The 23,192-nt window shown below is 37.6% G+C and overlaps 1 protein-coding gene across 3 annotated transcripts; it reads right to left on the reverse strand.

Annotated features, from left to right (window-relative positions):
* Window positions 1-324: 324 nt before the first annotated feature.
* On the reverse strand, window positions 325-22,305 carry LOC104236538 (uncharacterized). 3 transcript variants are annotated; one of them, XM_070171084.1, is made up of 9 exons: window positions 22,162-22,305; window positions 15,849-15,991; window positions 15,574-15,707; window positions 15,363-15,486; window positions 14,987-15,286; window positions 14,794-14,898; window positions 12,760-13,236; window positions 1,692-1,759; window positions 336-617 (listed from the first exon to the last, which is right to left on the reverse strand). In XM_070171084.1, the coding sequence occupies exons 2-9, from the start codon at window positions 15,984-15,986 to the stop codon at window positions 548-550; spliced, it is 1,416 nt and encodes a 471-aa protein (XP_070027185.1). In that variant the 5' UTR covers window positions 15,987-15,991; window positions 22,162-22,305; the 3' UTR covers window positions 336-547. The 3 variants fall into 3 exon arrangements, with proteins under 3 accessions (XP_009788781.2, XP_070027184.1, XP_070027185.1); XM_070171083.1 differs by having other exon boundaries at window positions 335-617; window positions 15,574-15,991; XM_009790479.2 differs by lacking the exon at window positions 1,692-1,759 and having other exon boundaries at window positions 325-617; window positions 15,574-15,991.
* Between the last annotated feature and the right edge of the window lie 887 nt (window positions 22,306-23,192).

The following is a 23,192-nucleotide window of genomic DNA, read 5'->3' on the forward strand; positions in this document are numbered from 1 at the left end:
AAGAGCATAGGGAAGAAGAACTCACCAGAATGCAGATAGTAATAAAAAAGAGGAAGAAGAACCACGGAGAGAGAAATGAAAAACAAAGGTAGCTCTAAAAAAATAGCAGCTGAGACGTATAGATTCTTTTGGAAAGACAAAATGTAACCTACGCGGGTATGAACACGTATAGATTTTAGAAAAATAAAAGAGCCACTTGATTTACTAAAATGACCACAATTTAGTGTCACGGCCCCAAATGTCCGGTCGTGATGGCACCTATCACAACACTAGGCAAACCGACCCAATCAAGTATCCACAGTCAATTTCTTGTAATAAAACATTTTTTCTAATATTAAATTAAGTCGCAATTTTCCATAAAAAATATCTAAATCACTGAAATGTGCGGAAAAACAGTAAGACATCAACCCAACACAGACCAACTATCTCGTGTCACAAGTCTAGAGCCTCTAAATACAACAAGTCCGACTGTCTATTACATAACGAGTCTAAAAATGCGGAAAACAAGGATAGGAAGGAGGAAAGCAGGGCTGTGAACGCCGTGCAGCTACCTTGCAAACTCCGGTAAGCTCCGACAAAAGCTGAGGACCCTCACTCTGCCGCTCAGGCACCTGGATCTGCACACAAGGTGCAGGGAGTACCGTGAGTACGCCAACTCAGTAAGTAACTAAAGTAAATAAGGTCTGAGTGCAGTGACGAGCAGTTAAAAATCATAAGTAAGAGTATACAACAGAGTATCAAATCAAACTCAACAGCTTAAAAGTCAGTTACTTCGTAAAAACTTTAGTTTCAATCGAAACACTTTGAAATCATTTACTTAGCAACTTTCAACAGAGGCTTATTAAAAAAAGAGTGAAATCAGCAAAAATATCATAAATGGGCCCCTTGGGCAAAGTATCACTCATATATATAGCCTCTCGGGCAATCCTCTCAGTCACTCGTGACTCAGCTCTCGTCACTCAATACCCACACTCAGCACTCTGGCTCAATAATAACTCATAATAATAATAATCATAATAATCGCTGCGGCGCGTAGCCCGATCCATAGTTTATAGTCGACTATGCTCACTAGGGGTATACAGACTCTGGAAGGGCTCCTACAACCCAAGCGTCATATCGTTGCGGCGTGCAGCCCGATCCAATATATATATCGCTGCGGCGTGCAACGCGATCCATATAAGTATCGCTGCGGCGTGCAGCCCGATCCATAATATATATATATAATCCTCACCATTAGCTCATCAACCTCTCTCAATCATTAACCTCACAACCACTCGGGCATAAAAGTGGAAATCAAGGAAACTCAACCCAAAAGTTTTCACATTTTTAAGAAGTAGAGTGATAAATCCAGGTTTAAATAATAAACAGGTAAAACATGACTGAGGATATGCTTTCAAGCAAATAGAGTGAGAAAAACAGAAAAATGCCCCTAAGGGGCTCAACAGGTAGGCACAAGGCCCCAAACATAGCAGACAACCCATAATATAGTATCAATCTCTAAAGTAAGTGATATCATAAGATTTCAAATCAAATACACGGCTTAATAGTCGCTACGGGACGGACCAAGTCACAATCCCTACATGTACACGCCCACACACTCGTCACCTAGCATATGCGTCACCTCATTTATCAAAACAATACGAAATACCGGGGTTTGTACCCTCAGTTCAGGATTTACAATGGTTACTTACCTCAAACCGGATGAAATACTACTCCGCGACGCCTTTGCCTCTCGCCTCGGCCTCAACTCGCGCCGAATCTACCCAAAATCAGAATAATAACATTAGAATATGCTTAGGGAACGAAGCCCATGCGAAAATAATCAAACTATACCAAAAATTCCGAAATTGGCCAAACCCGGCCCCCGGGCCCAGGCCTCGGAATCCGATAAAATTTACATCAATAGACTCCTTATCTCCCCACGAGTTCATACATATCAAAAGTACTAAAATCCGATCATAAATGACCCCTCTAACCCTTGCTCAAAGGTCTCCAATCTCAAGCCCTAGATTCCCAATTTGTAACCCTTAATTTCCATTAATTTACAAGCCAAACCAGTGAAATAACACCATAGAATCGAGTTTAGGGTCCAAAAACCTTACCTCTATGAAATCCCTCTTCAAATAGCTCTCTCAAGCTCAAACTCGTATGACAATGGTGAAGAATAGCTCAAAAATCGAGAAGGATGGAATATATACCTTCTGACCCAGGGATTCTGCACCTGCGGTCCAACCAACCGCATCTGCGGTTTTCACTTAAAGGTCCATTACCGCATCTGCGATCATGATCTCGCACCTGCGCTACCGCAGGTGCGCTCCTATAGCCGCATCTGCGGTTCCAGCTGATCCCCCTCTTGGCAGCATCTGTGGCTCCATCTCCGCTTCTTCGAGCCCGCACCTGCGGTCCCCTAGCCACAGGTGCGGTTATGACAGAAGACTTAGCTTCAGCTACAACTTCAAATTCCTAACTTTCCGCCAACCATCTAAAATCACCCCGAGTCCCTTGGGGCCTCAACCAAAAGCACAACCAAGTCATATACCACTATCCAAACTTATATCAATCTTCAAAACACCTCGAACAACATCGAATCAACCAAAACACCTCAGATTCAAGCCTAAAGTTCCAAAATCTTCCGAATTCCGCTTTTGATCAAAAAGTCTATCAAACCACGGCCGAATGACATAAAATTTTGCACACACATCCTAAATGACACAACGGACCTAATGCAACTCCCGAAATTCCATTGCGACTCCTATATCAAAATCTTACCTATTGACCGGAGAACGCCAAAATTCCAACTTCGCCAATTCAAGACTAAATCTACTCCGGACCTCCAAAACACATTCCGATCATGCTTCTAAGTCCCAAATCAACTCCCGAAGCTATCCGAACCATCGGAACTCACATCCGAGCCTTATTTCACATAAATCAACATCCGATTGACTTTTCAAACTTAAGCTAAATCAAAAGAGGCTAAGTGTCTCAAACCTCACCAAAACCTTTCCGAACCAGAGCCAACCAACCCGATAACACATAATACCGATAAACATAACAATAAGAAGCAGAACTAGGGAAATAGAGAGGTAACTCCTGAGACGACCGGCTGGGTCGTCACATTCTCCCCCTCTTAAACAAACGTTTGTCCTCGAACGAGTCAAGAAACATACCTGAAGCCTCAAATAGGTGAGGATATCTACTCCGCATATCCCGCTCGGTCTCCCAGGTAGCCTCCTCCACGGGCCGACCTCTCCAATGCACTTTCACTAAAGCTATATCAGTTGACCTTATTTTTTGAACCTGACTCTCCAAAATGGCTACTGGCTCCACATCATAGGTCAAATCATCATCTAACTGAACCGTGTTGAAATCCAAAACATGAGACGGATCGCCAATATACTTCTGAATCTTAGAAACATGAAATACCAGATGAACACTCGACAAACTGGGTGATAAAGCAAGCTCATAAGCCACCTCTCCAATCCTCCGAAGGAACACAAAAGGCCCAATGAATCGAGGACTCAATTTATCCTTCTTCCCAAAATTTCATAACACCCTTCATGGGTGAAACCTTCAACAGAACCTTCTCACCAACCATGTAGGACACATCTCGAACCTTCCTGTCAGCATAACTCTTTTGTCTTGACTGCACTGTACGAAGCCTCTCCTGAATCACCTTCACCTTGTCTAAAGCATCCTACACCAAGTCTGTACCCAATAGCCTAGCCTCACCCGGCTCAAACCAACCAACTGGAGATCTACACCGCCTCTCATACAAAGCCTCATATGCTGCCATCTGAATACTCGACTAGTAACTATTATTATAAGCAAACTCTGCGAGCGGTAAAAATTGATCCCATTACCCTTCAAAATCAATGACACAAGCGTGTAACATGTCCTCTAATATCTAAATAGTGCGCTTGGATTGCCCGTCCGTCTGAGGGTGAAATGTTGTGCTCAACTCAACTTGAGTACACCTAACTCTCTATGCACAGGCCTCCAAATGTGAAGTAAACTGAGTGCTCCTATCTGAAATGATGGAAACTGGGACACCATGCAAACGAACAATCTCCCGAACATAGATCTCTACCAACCGCTCTGAAGAATAGGTAGTACACACAGGAATGAAGTGCGCAGACTTGGTCAGCCGATCCACAATCACCCAAATAGCATCGAACTTCTTTAAAGTCCGTGGGAGCCCAACTACAAAGTCCACGGTGATCCTCTCCCACTTCCACTCTGGAATATCCATCTGCTGAAGCAAGTCACCCGGTCTCTAATGCTCATATTTCAACCTGCTGATAATTGAGATACCGAGCCACAAATCCCACAATGTCTTTCTTCATTCTCCACCACCAATAATGATGTCTCATATCCTGATACATCTTCGCGACACCCAAATGAATGGAATATCGCGAGCTATGGCCCTCCTCTAGAATCAACTCCTGAAGCCCATCCACATTGGGCATGCATATCCAGCCTTGCATCCTCAATACTCCGTCATCACCAATAGTCACATATCTGGCATCGTCGTGCTGAACTCTGTCCTTAAGGACAAGCAAATAAGGATCAGCATACTGGCGCTCTCTGATGCGATCAAATAAGGAATATATTGGCCCAAGAACAGGTGAAGTTTTGAAGATTGACAAAAGAACTCAGACATAGACCAGGTCCATCTTGTGAAGCACAGTCATGATCAACCCAAACATGTGAGATGCACGTGAAGGAGATAAATCTAACTTATCAAAAGTAATATCTCCTGATCTGATCAAAAAGGTTGCATATTGGATAAGAGAGAGACTCCTTACATGAAGAGAACACAGTTTAGGAAGAAGATAGTGTTAGAGTATGAGATCAACTAGAACTCTTGTACGATAGAAGACTAGTATCTGAATCCCACTCAATCTCTAATTACTAACCCATTAAATATCAGTATTGTTCTCTTTTACAGGTAATGCACATAAGCAGAAGTTAAACATAAATTGAAAGCAAAAGAGCAAGGCGATTTTGCAAGCAATTTATGTGTGATTCAAATGTGCAATCCTGAAGCTACTTGAACGAGATAGAAGAACCAGTTCCAACTGTCTATCTTTTATTCTAGTTCAATTGTAGTAGGTGATTTTACATTGTACCTTTCAACTTTTATAAAAGCAATTGTATTAGGTACCTAGAGTGTTCAAGTTAGAGTTAACTTGAAGTTGTCGCAGCAGTTGAGGCTGTGTGCCACAATGGGATTAGATTTAATCCTAGGTTTACAAAGAGTTTTTGTAAATGCAGTTTTTGGCTCAATGATTTTAGTGGAAGTTTGGGAAAATCCTACTGAGTAGTAGGTCGTGGTTTTTTTTCCTTTTAAGCCAGGCGTTTTTCACGTAAAATCTCTGTGTTCTTTATTTTCTTTACTTATTATTCCGCAAACAGTAGTAGTTGGAACACATAGAAGAACCAGGTCCTTTTATAATACAATTAAGCGAAAATTGGGTACCATACAAATCACCCCCCCTGTGTGGTATTGAAGTATAAAACATCAATTGGTATCAGAGCGGGTTATCCTTGAAGAGGTTAACACCTTAGGAAAAGATCAAGATGAGTGCACCACCTGGAAATTGGGAAGGGCAATCCACTGCTAGGCCTCCACTCTTTAATAGTCAGTACTATTCTTGGTGGAAGAACAAGATGAGAGATCACATCATAGGAGAAGACTATGAACTTTGGGACATAGTCACTGATGGTCCCCTAGCTACTACAAAGAAGAATGTTGAAGGAGTGGACGTGCCAAAAACAAGAGCTGACTGCACTGCTGAAACTTGAAGAAATGGGAAAAGAATGCCAAGGCAAGAAATGGCTTGTGTGTGGACTGGGTCCAGACGAGTACAGTAGGATTCAAAGTTGTATCACTGCTAAGGATATATGGGACACTTTACAAGTGGCTCATGAAGGAACTCCTCAAGTAAAAAGATCAAGAGGAACACTGCTATATTCTTAATATGAGAATTTCACTATGAAGGAAGGAGAAACTATCCAGGAGATGTACATAAGGTTCACAATACTAACAAATGAACTTAAATTTCTTGGGAGAATTATCGTTGAAGAAGACAAGGTTAAGAAAATCTTGACAAGGGTCTTACCAGTGACTTGGAAAAGCAAAATCACTGCTATTCAGAAATCAAAGAACATTGCTACTCTCAAGTTGGATGAACTGATTGGAAATCTCATTGCCTATGAACTAAGAAAGAAAACCATGAAAATTGATGCACCCAAGAAGGAAAGGAGTTTGGCTCTCAGAATAGTTGAAGGTGCAGATCTTGAGGATGATGAAATGGCCATGATCACAAGGGATTTCAAAAAGTACCTAATGAGAGGAAAGGGTTCTTCAAGAGGTACAACCTTCAACAAACCAATGGCTCCTGAGAAACAGACAAACGAGGGTTGCTACAAATGTGGCAAGATTGATCACATGATCAAGAACTATCCTCAGTGGGAAATTGAATGGAAGAAGGAAAGGGCTGAACGACGGAACAGGAAGAAGGAACAGGTTCAACCCAAAAGGAATAAAGGATCAACAAAGGCTATGGTTGCTGCTTGGGGAGAAACATCAGATGAGGATTCAGAAGATGAAGCTGGAGATGAACAAGCACTTATAGCCATCGAAGAATCAGATGATGAACAAGAGGTAAGTGTGATTCATCTCAAAGACAAGATTAAATTTTTGTCTAAAGAAAAGTTATCTGAACTATTGTTAGACTTCATTGATGAGTCTGATATAATTAACAATGAGAAGGAACAACTATCTAGGGAGTGTGTGATCTTAAAAGCCAAGTGCAAAAATCTAGAATCTAGGGCTAATGCACAGTAAAAATGCTGAGTTGAAGAACCAAGTTCTTCAACTCAACACCAGTGCCCTAGAACTTAGGTCTTAAAATTTAAAACTAAAATTAGGAACACGCAAGAAGAAAGCTGATCACACACATCTCACCATAAAAGAAAACCTAGGAAAAATGAAAGATGAGTTGTACAAGAAAGATGAGCAGATAAGAGTCTTAAAAGAAGACCTAGGGAAGGTAAAGCAAGAACTAGACAGAACTTGCAAATGGAATAAAGCTTCTAATGCACGATCCTGGCTACAAGAACATCACAGTAGCAACAAGAGAGGACTTGGCTATGAGACCCAAACACCTAAATGGGACCCCAAAAGCAAGTACATCACTTTTCCTGAAAACAAAATCTGCACACACTGGCAAGACTGGTCATTACAAAAATGAATGTAATGTAAAAGAAAAGGCCAGTGAAAAGAACAAAACCTTTGTTCAAGAGAAAAATAGGCTGCCTGTGTGGGCTAAAAAGAATTTAATTTACCCTTTTGCCTATAGAAAGGGACCCAAACTAGTTTGGGTTCCTAAGACTAACCCCTGATTTCTTTTTGCAGGTCCAAGTGAAGGGAAGTAGCCAAATATGGTACATGGATAGTGGCTACTCAAAACATATGACTAGAAGCAAGAACCAGTTCCTTTCACTTGAGGACTTAAAAGGAGGTAATGTCTCCTTTGGAAATGGGAAGAAATGTGAGATTATTGGGGTTGGAAAGGTAGGTAAGACAGACTCACATTCCATTGAGAATGTTTGCTTGAAAGATGGCTTGAAATATAACCTAATCAGTGTATCACAACTGTGTGAAGAGGTAACCTTGTAGCATTTACCTCTACCAAATGCTTTGTAATTAATCTTACCACTGACAGGATTGTTTTGTAGGGAAAAAGAGTTAACAATATTTACATTGTAAATTTGTCCACTCTTTCAGAAAATGAATTCACTTGCTTGAGTGTGTTGGACAATGATCCCCTCATGTGGCACAAAAGACTTGGTCATGCAAGTCTGAATCAACTCAACAAATTAGTCTCCAAGGACCTGGTGATAGGGCTACCTAATATCAAGTTCAAGGAAGACAAAGTTTGTGAGGCCTGTGCAAGGGGGAAGCAGGTAAGATCATCCTTTAAAAGCAAGAAAATGGTAAGCACAACCAGGACGATGGAACTGGTTCATATGGATCTTTGTGGTCCAATGAGAACATTGAGCAAAAGTGGTAAGAAATATGTGTTGGTACTTGTTGATGATTATTCTAGGTTTACCTGGGTACTGTTTCTAACATCTAAGGATGAAGCATTTGACATGTTTACTGCCTTTGTTAGAAAAACTCAAAAATAACTAGGTAATCAACTTGCATCAATCAGGTCTGATCATGGAACTGAATTTGAAAATGATAAGTTTGCTAAATTTTGTGATGAGCATGGTATAGATCATAATTTTTCAACCCCTAGGACTCCTCAACAAAATGGAGTAGTTGAAAGGAAGAATAGGACTCTTGAAGATATGGCTAGGACTATACTTCTTTCTAGTAAACTGCCCCATAGCTTCTGGGCAGAGGCTGTAAATACTGCATGTTATATCACTAATAGATGCATGACTAGACCACTTGTAGAGAAGACTCCCTATGAGTTACTTAAAGGGAGAAAACCAAATATATCTCATCTTAGGGCATTTGGATGCAAGTGCTTTGTGCACAATAATAGAAAGGATTTCCTAGGTAAGTTTGATCCCAGAAGTGATGAGGGAGTATTCTTGGAATATTCTTCGCATAGTAAAGCTTATAAACTGTTCAATAAAAGAACTTTATGTGTAAAAGAAAGTGTACATGTAGTTTTTGATGAAACTAACATTTTTTCTGAGAGACGGGAACATAAAAATAAAGTTATTGGGCTAGTAAAAGATTTGAGTGAAGTCTCAGCTCAAGATAAAGTTGCACCAAAAGAAGGAACAGGTGATGGAACATGTTCTTCCATCCAGGCAACCTGATAGGGGGAACTGAACAAAGAGGAACTGAAATCAATCCCCTAAAGGAACTTGTTCGTGACCCTATTCCTCAGCAACAGAACATGGGAGAAACATCAAGCAGAAATCAGTTGGTTGTGAAACCTCACAAGTATCAAAGTTCTCATCCCATTGAGAACAAATCATTGATCCAACCTCTGGAGAAAAAACTAGATCACAATTAAAGAATCTGTGTGCTTTTGATGTTTTCCTATCTCTTATTGAACCTAAAAATGTTGTTGAGGCTTTGCAGGATGCAGACTAGGTAAATGCAATGCAAGATGAACTCAATCAGTTTGAGAGAAGTCAAGTTTGGCATCTAGTTCCTAGACTCAAGGACAGATCAGTAATTGGCACTAAATGGGTCTTCAGAAACAAGCTTGATGAAGATGGAACAGTTACAAGAAATAAGGCAAGACTGGTGGTCCAAGATTATAGCCAAGAGGAGGGTATAGATTATGATGAGACATTTGCTCCAATTGCAAAATTGGAGGCAATAAGACTCCTCATAGCTTTTACAGCACACATGGAATTCACTCTCATCAGATGGATGTCAAAAGTACCTTCCTGAATGGCTACCTAAAAGAAGAAGTGTTTGTTAAACAACCTCCAAGGTTTAAGAGCAAGGAGTGTCCGTAACATGTGTACAAATTAGAAGGCTCTATATGGACTCAAGCAGGCCCCTAGAGAATGGTATGAATGCTTGTCCAAATTCCTACTTGAATATGGCTACAAAAGAGGTAAAATTAATAGTACTCTATTCCTGAGGGAAAAAGGTAAGGATCTTCTTGTGCTACAAATATATGTTGATGACATAATTTTTGGGACAACCACTGACAAACTAAGTAAAATTTTGCCAAATTAATAGGGAGTGAGTTTGAAATGAGTATGATGGGTAAGCTTAACTTTTTCTTAGGCTTACAGATCAAACAAAACTCAAATGGAATCATGATCCATCAGCAGAAATATGCAAAAAGGTTTATCAAAAAGTTTAAAATGGATGAATCAAAAGAAATAGACACTCTCATTGCAACAACTACTAAATTAGACATAGATGAATCTGGTTCATCTGTTGATCAGAAGTTGTATAGGGGTATGATTGGTTCACATTTGTATCTTACTGCCAGCAGACCTAACATAGTTTTCAGTGTAGGGCTTTGTGCTCGCTTTCAGGCTAATCCAAATGAATCTCTCTTGACTACTGTCAAGAGGATACTGAGATATTTGAAAGGCACTACTGATTTGTGTCTTTGGTACCCTAAAGGTAGTAATTTCAATCTAGTAAGGTATGTTGATGTTGACTATGCAGGTTTTCTTGTGGATAGGAAAAGCACCTCAGGTATGTCTCATTTTCTTGGTTCATGTCTTGTATCATAGGCCACTAAAAAGTAGAATTCAATGGCTTTGTTCACTGCTGAGGCTGAATATGTTGTTGTTGCCTCTTGTTGTGCTCAATTGTTGTGGATCAAACATCAGCTGATAGATTTCGACATTGAAGTTGGTTGCATTCCTATCTTCTGTGATAACACTAGTGCTATAAGTATGACAAAGAACCTTGTTCATCATAAGAGGACTAAGCACATAGATGGTAGACACCACTTCTTAAGAGATAACTATGAGAAAAGATTGATCACCATAGAATTCTGTGATACTGATAAACAAATTGCTGACATCTTTACTAAAGTAATGAGTAGAAAAAACTTTAAAAGAAATAGGTTGGAATTAAGGATGATTAAGATCACCTAATAGGACCAGCTCAGAATGCACAATGAAAAAAAATTGAAAAAACATTTGGCTAGGAAATCTAAACTTGTGTAAATATCTAGATTAATTTTTACTCAACTTCATACTGTAATTATATACTACTGTGACATGTGTTAATATGACTCACTGATCTCTTACAAAATTTTCTCTATTATTTTTAATTGAGGCATGGTCAAGAGAATTCTAAATGAAGAACCTGGTTCATCAGTATTGGTTCATCTGAATGCTAAGGTATGTTTTCTATCTGCACAATTAGAAATATAAATATTTAAATCATGAGCAGAAGTCCTACAATTGTTCAACTCCTTAGAAAATTCTATCTGTTTGTTTTTTAACCAGTTCCGTCAGCTTTAGAACTCTAAACCACAAAATTTGTCTAAAATCTAGGGAAGTTTAATCGTTCATTCAAACCTGAAATTTCAGGTTGATTAGACCTCTAATTGACCACTGCTAAAGTTGTCGTTATACATTAAATGTGTATTTCTCTTTAAATACACATCATTACCTCCTGCCATCTTCATAATTCTAAACCGTCAAAAACCCTTCTTCACTTTCAATTGCTTTCTTCTCCAAAGTTCTAACTCACCAATTCTCTCAAGAAATCAGCGATAATGACAAACCCACAAGACAATCCTGGAACTCCACCACAGCCCACCCTCTGATTCATCTACCTCTCCTACACCTAGCGTGACTCCCAAACCAAGGCTGAGAAGGGTAAAAATGTTGCTCGAAAAAAAGTAGCTTCTAGGGCTCTCTCAAGGAAACTGAATGAGCAATTAAAGGCAAGTCAGGCTCAAGACTCTGATTCTAACTCTGATTCCGAGTCGTACAAAATTGCTAGTGAGGGGGAAGGACCTGGGTCTTCTGACTCTGAGAAGATTCAAGAATCCCCTTCTAAGGTAAGTTCTTCTTTGACTGAGAATTTATAAAATAGGTTTGTTTTGGTTGGGCATATCAGGGATATGGAATTACCCGAGTTAAGACGGAGTGGAGGTAAAAAGAAATTTGAAAAATAAAAAGAGAGAGAGGGTGAATGTGGTGACGAGAGGGCGAAAGGGAAAAGAGTGGTTGATCATTCACCCACTGCTGATTTGTCTGTACCTGCTATTTGTGGGGTTGAACAAGAAAATGTTGAAAAGAGTGGCAAGAAGTCAGGGGGAAGTGGTTCTGGTGAAGCTGCTGAAGGGTTAGTTAATCTAAGTGCACAGGGAGATGAACCTTGTTCATCAACTGAAGAGACCCTAGCAGACCTGTGGAAAACGGTAAGGGCAAGTTACGATCCAAAGAAAAGGAGAACTCCCACACCAAAAGCCTCCAGTGCTCCTAAACCATCCAAGAAAAGAAAGGCTTCATCTCCAACAACTACTGAAACTTCCTTGCCAAAGGGAAGAGCCACAAGAAGCAGGGTGAAAAAGAGTGAGAGTGATCTACAAAAAGCTCTGGTTAAAAGTAAGAAGAAAAGGATTGCTAAAGGAAAGGGTAAGGTTGAAGAGTCCTCAGAAGCTGTTGATATTGAGGAGATGGAACAAGTCCATCAGGAGGAAGTTACAACAGTGGAGGTTCAGACCCCCAAGCCCAAAAAGCCCAAGACTTCTTCCAAGAAGTCTTCCTCTATGTATGAGGCTGTTGAACCCTCATTGGCCAAGAGGACAAGGTCTGCAGTGAAAAGTAAACAAGATAGAGTTTCTGAAGAGGAAGAATGGAGTGGTAAAGAAGAAAGTGAGTCTAATGGTGAACAAGACAAGCTGGCCAAGTTTGGCAAGAGAAAAATTTTGAAAGGTAGATTGCTGAAAGACCTGGTGGAACCAGGAATGATGAGACTGGTAGATGCCTTAGCTGCTCAGGGCTGGAAGGACGTGGCCTTTCAGATGGATGGAAGGCTATCCAGGAATGAGATCATTGAGTTCACGGCAAATGCAGAGGTTAAGGATGGTAGAGTTAGCAGCCTGGTGAAAGGAGTTCACGTGATCTTTGATGCAAAGAAGCTAGGTGAGATCCTTGAATGATGAAGTATATGTCTATTGGTAAACAAAACATGCATTAAGTTAACAAATTAATAACATAAACTCTACTATTCTAAGATATGTTGGGGGAAGAACCAAAGCCATTTGGTGGTGGTTGAGTTAAACCAAGCACCTCACGCACGACAGCACGAGCCGCAGCTTTTACTTCTTCTCGCATATCTTCCTGAATACCCGCTTGCATATCGGCCTGCATATTCTCCATCCACTGATCCAATGCACGATTAAGAAGTTGCTGAAATTCGGGTGATTCAAACACTTGTTGGGTGGGAATATTTGGAGGATTAGGAGCACTAGAGGATGCACAATTAGCCTTCACTGAATCCGCCAGAAGACAAGTTTTTGGACCAAGTCCATATATTCTTCCTTTTTTTGCTCCTCTAACTGTTTCAATCCAAGTTTTCAGTAGGTTTTCGTCTGGTATACTTTTCAATAAATCCACAACATTGTCTTCGCTAGTTTTTTCTCCTTCCTCATCTTTATTTGTTGTCATGTTTATGTCTATGTCTCCATCATCTATTTCAAAACCTTCTTCATTCCTTGATGTTGAAGTTTCACCTACCTTCTCCTTAATAACCTCTGTAAATGTATTCTGAAAAAAATTATAATTATTAGTTATCACATAGAATATTAAAGTCGCCAAGTAGCAAATCTTAATAGAGCAGTCACATTTGTTCTGCAATGAAAGAAGTGAACAACAGAGAAATAGACTTCTGTAACTAAGAAGTAGATGAAGAAATAGACTTCTCTAATAAGTAGAGATTGAAAAATATATATAGAAACTATTCATTTAATTGTAGATGGCCATCTAATCAATCTTATTTTTATGAGGTGCACCAGAGAAGGTGCTATAAAATTGTTGAATGTTTCTCAAATCTAGAGTGTGCAAAGACTTAGAAGTTTTTCTGCAAAGACTTAGAAGTTTTTCTTATACATCATAGACAAAAAATAGCAGTGTAAGACTTAAAAAGAGGGTGCTTATGATATTCTACCATGATAGCACCCATGAACAACAACTCTAACACTACTCCTGGAGATATATTTTTGGGACAGAAGAGAAGAGTCGCAATAGCATGTCGGCAGCAGCATAATAATAACGCAAACAATAAGAATACAGAATAGACAAAATTATTTACCATTCAGTTTCAGTTAAACCACTTTATCAGTTTGAAAAGCGTAAAATAAACAAATATATAGACAAGTTTTCGATATTTTAAGTTCCAACAGCTTGAGATGATTTTAAAGAGTATCAAACTGGGAAGAAAAGTAAAGTTTTCCCTTCTTTTCTCAAGTTGTCAATAAGTGTAAAATTATTTTCTTAAGAAAGGCTTATCTTATCTGACTCTTATTTCAAATAATTCAGAGAGTAGGGAAGTGCTTGTCAATCATTCCATGTTAAGAGGGTGAGTACTCACTATTTTTAGAGCTTTGGATTCTATTTTTTTTCACTTAAATATTTTGTTTGATATTGTTACACTATGCAGTAGTGCACCATCTTTTTGTTGCTAATCGTTAGAAAAAAACTAGGAAGGCACAATTTGGTTACTTTTGTAATCTAGGTAGACCATGGACAAAAATTGAAGCACCAGATAGTTTGTCAACAATCTACAAGTACATTACAACTTTATCATTGTCTTATATTTTTGCAATATATCCATTTTTCTTCAGTAGCTTTATCTGGCTTCAACACTTCAGACAAGTACTCAGTGCACATAAATTTGGTGAAGAAAAAGTAACTATTGAAAATATTAATCCATTTATTTGTATTTGTAATAATTTTTCAATGGTTAAGGAGAATCTTTAAGGAATTACAGTCTAAAGATAGATACACAGTTGTAAATATAAAAACACTTCCTACATCTGAAAACTTAGTACTTTTGATGTTCCCTAATTTCACTTTCCAGTATCCATTGATGCTATAAATGAATGTCATAGAACTGTAATCTGACTACTACAAAAATATGTACAGACAGTTAACAAAAAGCAGCAATTTTATATGCATCACTCCCTTGTCTCTTTTCGTCAATGCATCTTAATTATCATATTCTATGGATGGAGCTAATCTATGAAGAAAGCTTATCTACTTCATTAGTGTGAAGCAGGTAAAGACTCAGCAGGTGTTGCAATGAAGAATGAGATAAAAACATACCCACATTCTTTCTGACTTTTCACATATCCACTTTTTGTCATTTTTGGTTCTGTGAGTCTTCAGAAACAGTTCATCATTACGAAGATCTTTCCCCGTTAACTCCTTCTACAATCATTAAAGATATTGTTAGTTTGAAGGATAAATCATAAAACAAATTTAGACTAATACTGATAATACTAAAAGAAAGAAATACATGTCTTCTTCTGTACTCGGCAAATGCAACTGATCCTCCAGTATGCAAGGAAGGACCTTCTCCATTATTAGACGACATTCTGTTCTTGGAGTTGATTGTTGATTTTTTTTTAAAAGCGGCAGATTCCCAATATTGCATCAAAGCATCCCAGTGAACTTTAGTAATCCATCCGGGCATTTTCTTTGTTTTTGAAAATTGTCTTTTTGCTTTTCCCAAACTGTCACTTAACCTTTCACTCCCCACATGCTCAAAAGTCCTTCGAATAAAAACTTTGTCCTCGCTAGTAAAGGAATATTTTTTCTGCAATTAGAAAGTAAAGATTATATTTAATATCGTTTATCAAGTTAAGTCAATTAGTAAAGTTAAGTATAAATACCTCGAAGTCATTAAACCATCTGTCTTGTACATGCTCCGGAACTTTGCTCCAACAATTCCATGATCCACTGAAGCTTTTCTTAAAGGCTATTGTTACATCTCGAACAACTTCATGTGGGCAAAATCTACAAAATAATCAATATAAAATTTTATTCAAAGATTATTAAATACAAATATATTTTACCACAACTTATATAATTAGATTTACTTACGTATCTCTGTTTACTTTCAAGGATCTTATGCCACAAATAGTATCTCGTCTTGTCTGTGGATTACAACTTCCATAAGATACAAGTGTTTGTTCAGTTGAAATATCTTGAGGAGTTTCTTGTTGAGGACCAACATTCTGAGAAGAAGGAGGTGCTTGTTGACGACCAATATTCAAAGAAGCAGAATTTGTTGGTTGATTAGGGACATTTTGAGACGTATGTGCAAGCTGCCAAAAACTACTTTCATGAAACGAGTCGATGTGTTGGCTTGAACTGACCTGTTGAGATGTAGGGGTTGATGGTTCACTAATATCTGCCTGAGAAGTGTTCGGTAGTTGTTGGTAGCCTCCTTCCCCTTTATTAGATATGCTCCCACAACCTCCCCAACTACGTTTAGTGCCTCTTCCTCTTGTCATACTTCCTGATCAACATTAACAAGAAGAGTAGAATAATACACCAACCAACTAGAAGAAGTGAAATATGAACAAATTTGACCAACCAATTATTTTGAGCATAATATAAATTTAAATTTATGACTAATTTTAATTCATGACTGCTAGGCAATATCAAGAAACTCCAACCAACCCATCCAACCTAGTCACTCTTATAGCAGATGGAATAATTGGATAATTGCATTTAGAGGAGTGCTAAATGACCAAATTTACTTTGACTCCTAATATTATCTAGGGACACATTTCTTAAATACAATAAATATTATGACTTCCTATCAAGTTAAGTTTGAGAATACATGATTGCAATATTAGTTCTTTTATATTTACACAATGTAATGTATACAAGGATTCTTGATTCCATTTGTTATGGAACTTCTATCCCTAGATAATGGGACATAATTCCTAATTTCACTAATCATTAGATATAACTCCCTTAAGACAAGAGGGGTTGCTCTGATGGTAAGCAACCCCCACTTCCAACCGAGAGGTTGTGAGTTCGAGTCTCCCCAAGAGCAAGGTGGGAAGTTCTTGGAGGGAAGGATGTCGAGGGTCTATTTGGAAACAGTCTCTCTACCCTAGGGTAAGGGGTAAGGTCTGCGTACACACTACCCTCCCCAGACCCCACTAAGTGAGATTATACTGGGTTGTTGTTGTTGTTATTATTAGATATAACTCCCTTATGCCTCTAATTATCTGATTAGAGTGATGATATGATTACATATCTCTGCTTATAACTAGACTTCGAAGGTTTACACTGTATTATTTGCTAATTCTTGAACCCTTAAGATTCCCCAACTAGTTTATCTTAGAGGGTTAAGGCTTAAGGGCATCTCATAAGATAGTTTGAAATGAAACCTCAGTAGTTTAGAGAATATAAAAAAGGAGGTCTAGCACTAGAATTTGGCTGGGAGATGGATATCAGAGAAAAAGAGTTTTGGATGTATTCAGTCATGATGATGCATACTCAATACTCAAGAACAGAGGTGCAGAAACATTTCTTATTCAGACATTACTAGAACATGTAGCTATTAACTCCACCATTTATCGGGATAATGAACTATCATAAACTGAGAGGTCATTACAGTTGCTATGGGTCCATAATTTATTATATATTGATGGCTAGGAGTTCATTTGTAATTATATATCTGCTGATAGGATTATTCAACAGTAATAGTCCAAGCTATTTCAGAAACCAACCATCAAAAAATTAAGTTGTATAGTATTGAAATGCAACCTTGAGGTCATGGACAAACAAAACAAAAATTAAGCATGAAAAGCAGCAAAGCTCATAAAGGAAAGGTATGAGCAGAAATTGTTGCAGTAGAAAGCCATCTGCTATACCAGCAATAGCAATAAAAGAAAACACACACAAAAGTTGCAGCAAAAAGCCATCTGCTATACCAACAATCTTATTATCATTCAATATCATCATTTTCACTATAATTTTGCCCAAATTTCATTCACTTTGTTCATCTTCTTCATCTTCATCTTCATCAGATTCTTCTATCTCTTCATCATTTTCAATAGCATCAATATCAAGTGTTCTTTCAGTTTCAGCAGTCTCTTTTTCAATGTCATGTACTTCCAGTTCACCATTTTCATGGCGTAAGCAATCAAGATCATCAATGACATTTGGAAGTACTACGGGTAAATCCTCATCTTCTTGGTACGGGATATTTGGGGAATCAATACGGCTTCTAGCTTTTATTTTGCACACCGCCCACCAATCAACCCTATCTTTTCTTTTGCTGGGATATTCTGCAAAATATACTTGTTGTGCTTGTTCAGCCAACACAAAAGGTTCATAGGCATAGCTCGAGAAACTCTTCTTATGATTGATATCGATTAGACCATATTGATTATGGACTTTCAGTCCTCGACCCACGGTTGGATCAAACCAATCACATTTGAATAACACAAGAGTAGTTCTTTTCTTTGTCGGATTAGAATACTCTAGTTGTATCACGTCAAAGAGTAATCCATAGTAGTCACTTTCATAGTCACTCCAACTTTTTCCTTTGATGCACACGCCACTATTCATAGTTGTTTTGTTAGAGCCATATGTTAGAGTGTCGAACTTATAGCCATTCGTGAAATACTGAGGCCATGTTTCCACCTACTTATAAGGACCAAAAGCTAAGTCTTTCAACCGCTCATCAGTTATGTTATTAGCTGGATTAAGAACCTATTAATAAAAAAAATAGATCAATTGTATGTTTAGTTAAATATAAATTTTAAGTCAAGACAAATAAAGACTACAATTCTTTTATTCAATTATAATTTACTCACATAAGTTTCAAACCACTTGGCAAATCTACTATTTGTCTCTTTATCAATTTGCTCAAGGCTAATATTTTCTGAATTCCTTTTCAATTCATCTTCAAAGATGCTACAAAAGCAATAAAATTATACTAAGTTAGCCCATTTATCCAATATATATGCACTATATTGGTCAAAAATATCAACTTACAGGACGAATTGTTGAACCTCCTCACAATTTAACAAAACATACATTTGTGCCGCATCCCACTCATCATCGGTCAAATATCGACCTTCTTTCCTCCCACTCAAACGTCCTGGATGCAAAAAGATGGACAAACAACCATCAGGTGCATCGACTTCATAACCATCATCATTTCGAGTAACTTTAGTAAGCCTAGTCTGCACGTTAGGCTGGAAATAATGGGAACTCAAAGTTGAAATTTCTTGAATGATATAAGCTTCACATATTGATCCCTCGACACGAGCTCTATTTTTTGCCTTCTTTTTGTAAGTGTGCAACTCCCTACAATTCAAATATATTTTAGTATATTGTTAAGTAAATAAATTAATTATCTAATCAAGATTCAATTGAGACTCTTATACATCCACCGAAACTAAACTGGACCACCGACTATTGCTTCATATGGTAAATGAATCGGCAGATGTTCCATGGGATTAAAGAAACCAGGAGGAAATATTTTCTCTATCTTGCAAATTGTTATCTTTATGCTTTCTTCAAGCTTCTATAAATCTTCTACTTTTAAAACAGTTGCACATAAACCTTTAAAAAATAAGCTAATCTCTGTTAAGGCATTCCAAATTGGCTCTGGCAAAAAATCTCGAAATGCAACTGGTAGCAACCTTTCAAGAAATACATGACAATCGTGGCTCTTCATCCTTGATAATTTATAATCTTCCATGTCTACACATCTAGACAAATTGGAAGCATAACCATCTGGAAACCTTAAGCCTTTCACCCATTCACATACCAACTTTCTTTGTTCTTTTGTCAATGAATATGCTGCCTTTGGCTTCAAAATTTTCCCTTGATGCTCCTTCAATTCAAGCTCGGGATGATTGTAATAAGCCTGCACATCCATTCTAGCTTTTAAATTATCCTCCGTTTTATCTTTTACATCCATTAATGTGTTGAATATATTATCAAACACATTTTTCTCGATATGCATGACATCGAGATTATGCCGAATAATATTTGTGCGCCAATATGGCAATTCCGAGAAAATACTTTGTTTTGTCCAATTATGTTGATCCCCAAATCCTGGCAACTTATCGGAGGCGCGATCATCGAAAATATTTGGTAAGTCACACACTTTGTTCCAAACTTCTTCACTAGACAACCTAGGAGAAGGAGGAGAGTGTTCAACTCTTCCTTTTAAAAATGATTTTTTATCCCTGCGAAATGAATGACCTATAGGCAAAAATTGACGATGACAATCAAAAAATGAAGCTTGTCTTCCATCTTTTAAGTGAAATGCCTTACTTTTTCCCATACAACAAGGGCATGCCAAATGACCATGGGTGCTCCATCCAGACAACATTCCATAAGCTAGGAAGTCATTGATAGTCCACATAAGTGCAACTCGCATTTGAAAATTTTGTTTCTTATAAGAGTCATAAGTCTCAACCCCATCAACCCATAATTGCTTCAATTCATCAATAAGAGGTTGTAAGTATAAGTCTATATTCTTTCCGGGGCTTTTTGGACCAGGAATGAGAAGACTTAAGAACATGTACGGGCTACTCATACACATTCCGGGTGGAAGATTGTATGGTGTAATGATTACTGACCAACAAGAATAAGGATGGGCCATCTGCCCATATGGACTAAACCCATCAGCTGCAAGTCCAAGCCTAATATTTCGAGGCTCAGCTGCAAAGCCAGGATGGCATTGGTCAAACTTTTTCCATACCTCTCCATCACTTGGATGACTCATTACCCCAGGTTCTCGACGAGATTTCCAGTGCCATGTCATATTTTCAGCAGTCTTTGTTGACATATATAATCTTTGTAATCTCGGAGCTATAGGAAAATAACGTAGTACTTTATATGCAACATCTTTTTGCCTTCCATTGCCTCCTCTCTTAGGCTTATAACGTGGTTGACCACACTTTGGACAATCCACTTTATCTTTACTCCTTGTAATATAGGATACAACCTGTCTTGCATACATCTATCTTTTCATATCCTAGCCCAAGTTTTGCAACCATTTGTTTAGTCCTATAGTAATCGTTAGGTAACTTAGCATCTTCAGGTAAGAGCTCCTTCAGAAATAGCAAAATTTGGTTATAGCAATTGTCACTTATGTTAAACTCAGACTTAATGTTCAGTAGCCTGCAGACCGTTGACAACGTAGAATGATTAACACATCCATCAAATAATGGCTCTTCTGAAGCTTTTAGCATATCAAAAAAATCTTGAGCATTTCGATTAGGAGGTTGTTCTTCTTCACCATCAAAATTAAATCCATCACTTTCAAAGTTGAAACTATGACCAATTGCATCCAATACCATAGTGCGATACAGATTTTCTGTTGTTATCTCAGGACCTATTTCTTTTTCTGTATTGCTACTAGGTTGAGGTCTAGAAATTGGTACAAAAGGCTCCCCATGTGATTCCCATTGATAATAGTTAGGCATGCTTGTACAGATGTGCTTTAACATCATGAGGTTCAAGAAACCCGCTAATGTTTCTACATCTTGAACATGGACACCTTATACTCCCATTAGAAACGAAGTCATGTTGCATTAATGCAAACTCTACAAATCCCTGCACACCCTCTAGGAACTCAGTAGTGACTCCTTTTCTACTAGACACTAGTCTATCATACATCCATATACGATCAGCTCTAAAGGAACTCATGCTTCCTATCAAACAAACAATGACAAAATAGAAACACTATTTCAGTACTTTATAATATGTTAATTATTTCACCAATTTAAGCAGATTGATAGCACTAAATCTGGAAGAGTAAAGAGAAGAGAACTAGTAGAGGTTGCCTCTGTTTTTTATTAAACACATGTTTGTAAGTGGAGTTTATTTATTTTAAAAAATATATCACTTCAGCTTTGTTAGCTAGTAAACTTACAAAGGGCACATAAGCTTCTCCTCCCCCCCCCCCCCATCATATATTAAAAGTATAAGATTATATTAATTTCATTCTTCTTCACTTATCATGTTGCCCTCTTTGGAAATAATTTTACTTGGTTAACCATAGGAACAATATATCAATTTAGATCCATTGACAATAAGAACATCTTATTTGTAATAAGGGAATCCACTATGCTAATACTCTTTCTGCTTTGACTTCATAATTGCCATCATAAGAAAATTAAGCAGCATGTGACTATTGATTCAGCTCGAAAGAATCACATGACCATACATATGTGAGGCCACAGTGGAAGACGGTATTCCAGTTACTTGCATAAAAGACTATCAAAAGCAACCCTTGCAGTTTACATCAATCAAAAAAGTCGCTACTCTACCTCAGTGTTGAGAATAAAATCATGGCATACACAATTTAAAAAAAAAGTATCGGATATGCAGGCTATTTTTTTCTCAAACCCAGAAATAGCTGTTCAACAAAAATATAAGGACAACAATTTAATAACCAACAGAAACCAAACAATACATATACGTAGAAGCATCTTATATCACATTATTGAAAGTTCAATTCTATAATAAGATAGGAAACATGAATTGTTGGGGGAATTGCTCTCTGTTAGTTCATAGTTAATGCTAAATTAAACGACGACAAGAATTCTTGGTGCTAGGAAGGTATTGATCACTCACGATAAATTAAACACTCACAAAAAGATCTATTTGCAGAGATGCTTTAAGTACCGGAGAAATTCTTACCAGAAGCTTACAAGCGGCAGCGATAGCAAGTTGTCTCCCTTCACTGAATTAGAAGATGATAGTTGAGGGTTTAGAGGGATGAAGAGACGTGAAAGAGTGCGTGTATGTTTAGCGGTTTTTGAGGATTTGAGATATAGAGTTCTATTAAAAAAATATTGCTGAAGATTTTAAGCGCCAACCCTACAAATTTAAGAAAAAGGTGACTTGAGATTTAACTAGTATTATTTAATAAGGACTTATTTTTAATTGCTATAAATTAGCTACACCTTTAGCTAGCTACTGGATTCTTTTACGATAATTATTATTTTAATTATACATAGAAAAATTATTTTAAATATGTGGGTTGTGGCCACACCAATTTTGATAAATATCTATATATATATATATATATATATATAAAGGAGGGACTTGACAAGATGATGTGGCACATCTCATAGTGTAGGAATCCTATTTATCTTTTTACTCAATTTTTTGATATTTTTCTTTCATTTTAATCATTTATTTTATTTTAAAATCCACATCCATAACTCCTCTTTATTGAGGGTTGTAACTCTTTAGCTCCATAACCCCCAATTGTTTAATGAGTTATAAATTGAATAATTTAAGGTTTTAATTGAAATTCCATAACTACACAAATAGTATTAAATCTAAACAAAATCACGCTCAATTACAACTCTTACTAAGAAGGAGACCGACAAAGTAACGGTTTCAACATTTATTGACAACCATTTCAATTTCTTTATATTTAAAAAGCACCTAATTCATCATAATGATTCCATAACGAGGTTTTTCTGTTACAAATTGAAATCGAATCGACTGTTAATGTCCAAAAGCAAAAAACAGAAAAGAAAGTGCTTCTCAGGGACAATATATATGTCCCCCATATTATTTTCTTTGTACATTGGTGATTGAAGAACAAAAATTGTATGAACATTGGATTAAAGGTTTTCAGATTGATCAAGAACCATAAATTTTACAAGCAGTCATGGATATTAGTCTTACTGCGTTTGAGAAACAGGGGGCAAGTGTCT

Source organism: Nicotiana sylvestris, chromosome 3 (assembly GCF_000393655.2).
Source record: "Nicotiana sylvestris chromosome 3, ASM39365v2, whole genome shotgun sequence".
Taxonomy (NCBI): domain Eukaryota; kingdom Viridiplantae; phylum Streptophyta; class Magnoliopsida; order Solanales; family Solanaceae; genus Nicotiana; species Nicotiana sylvestris.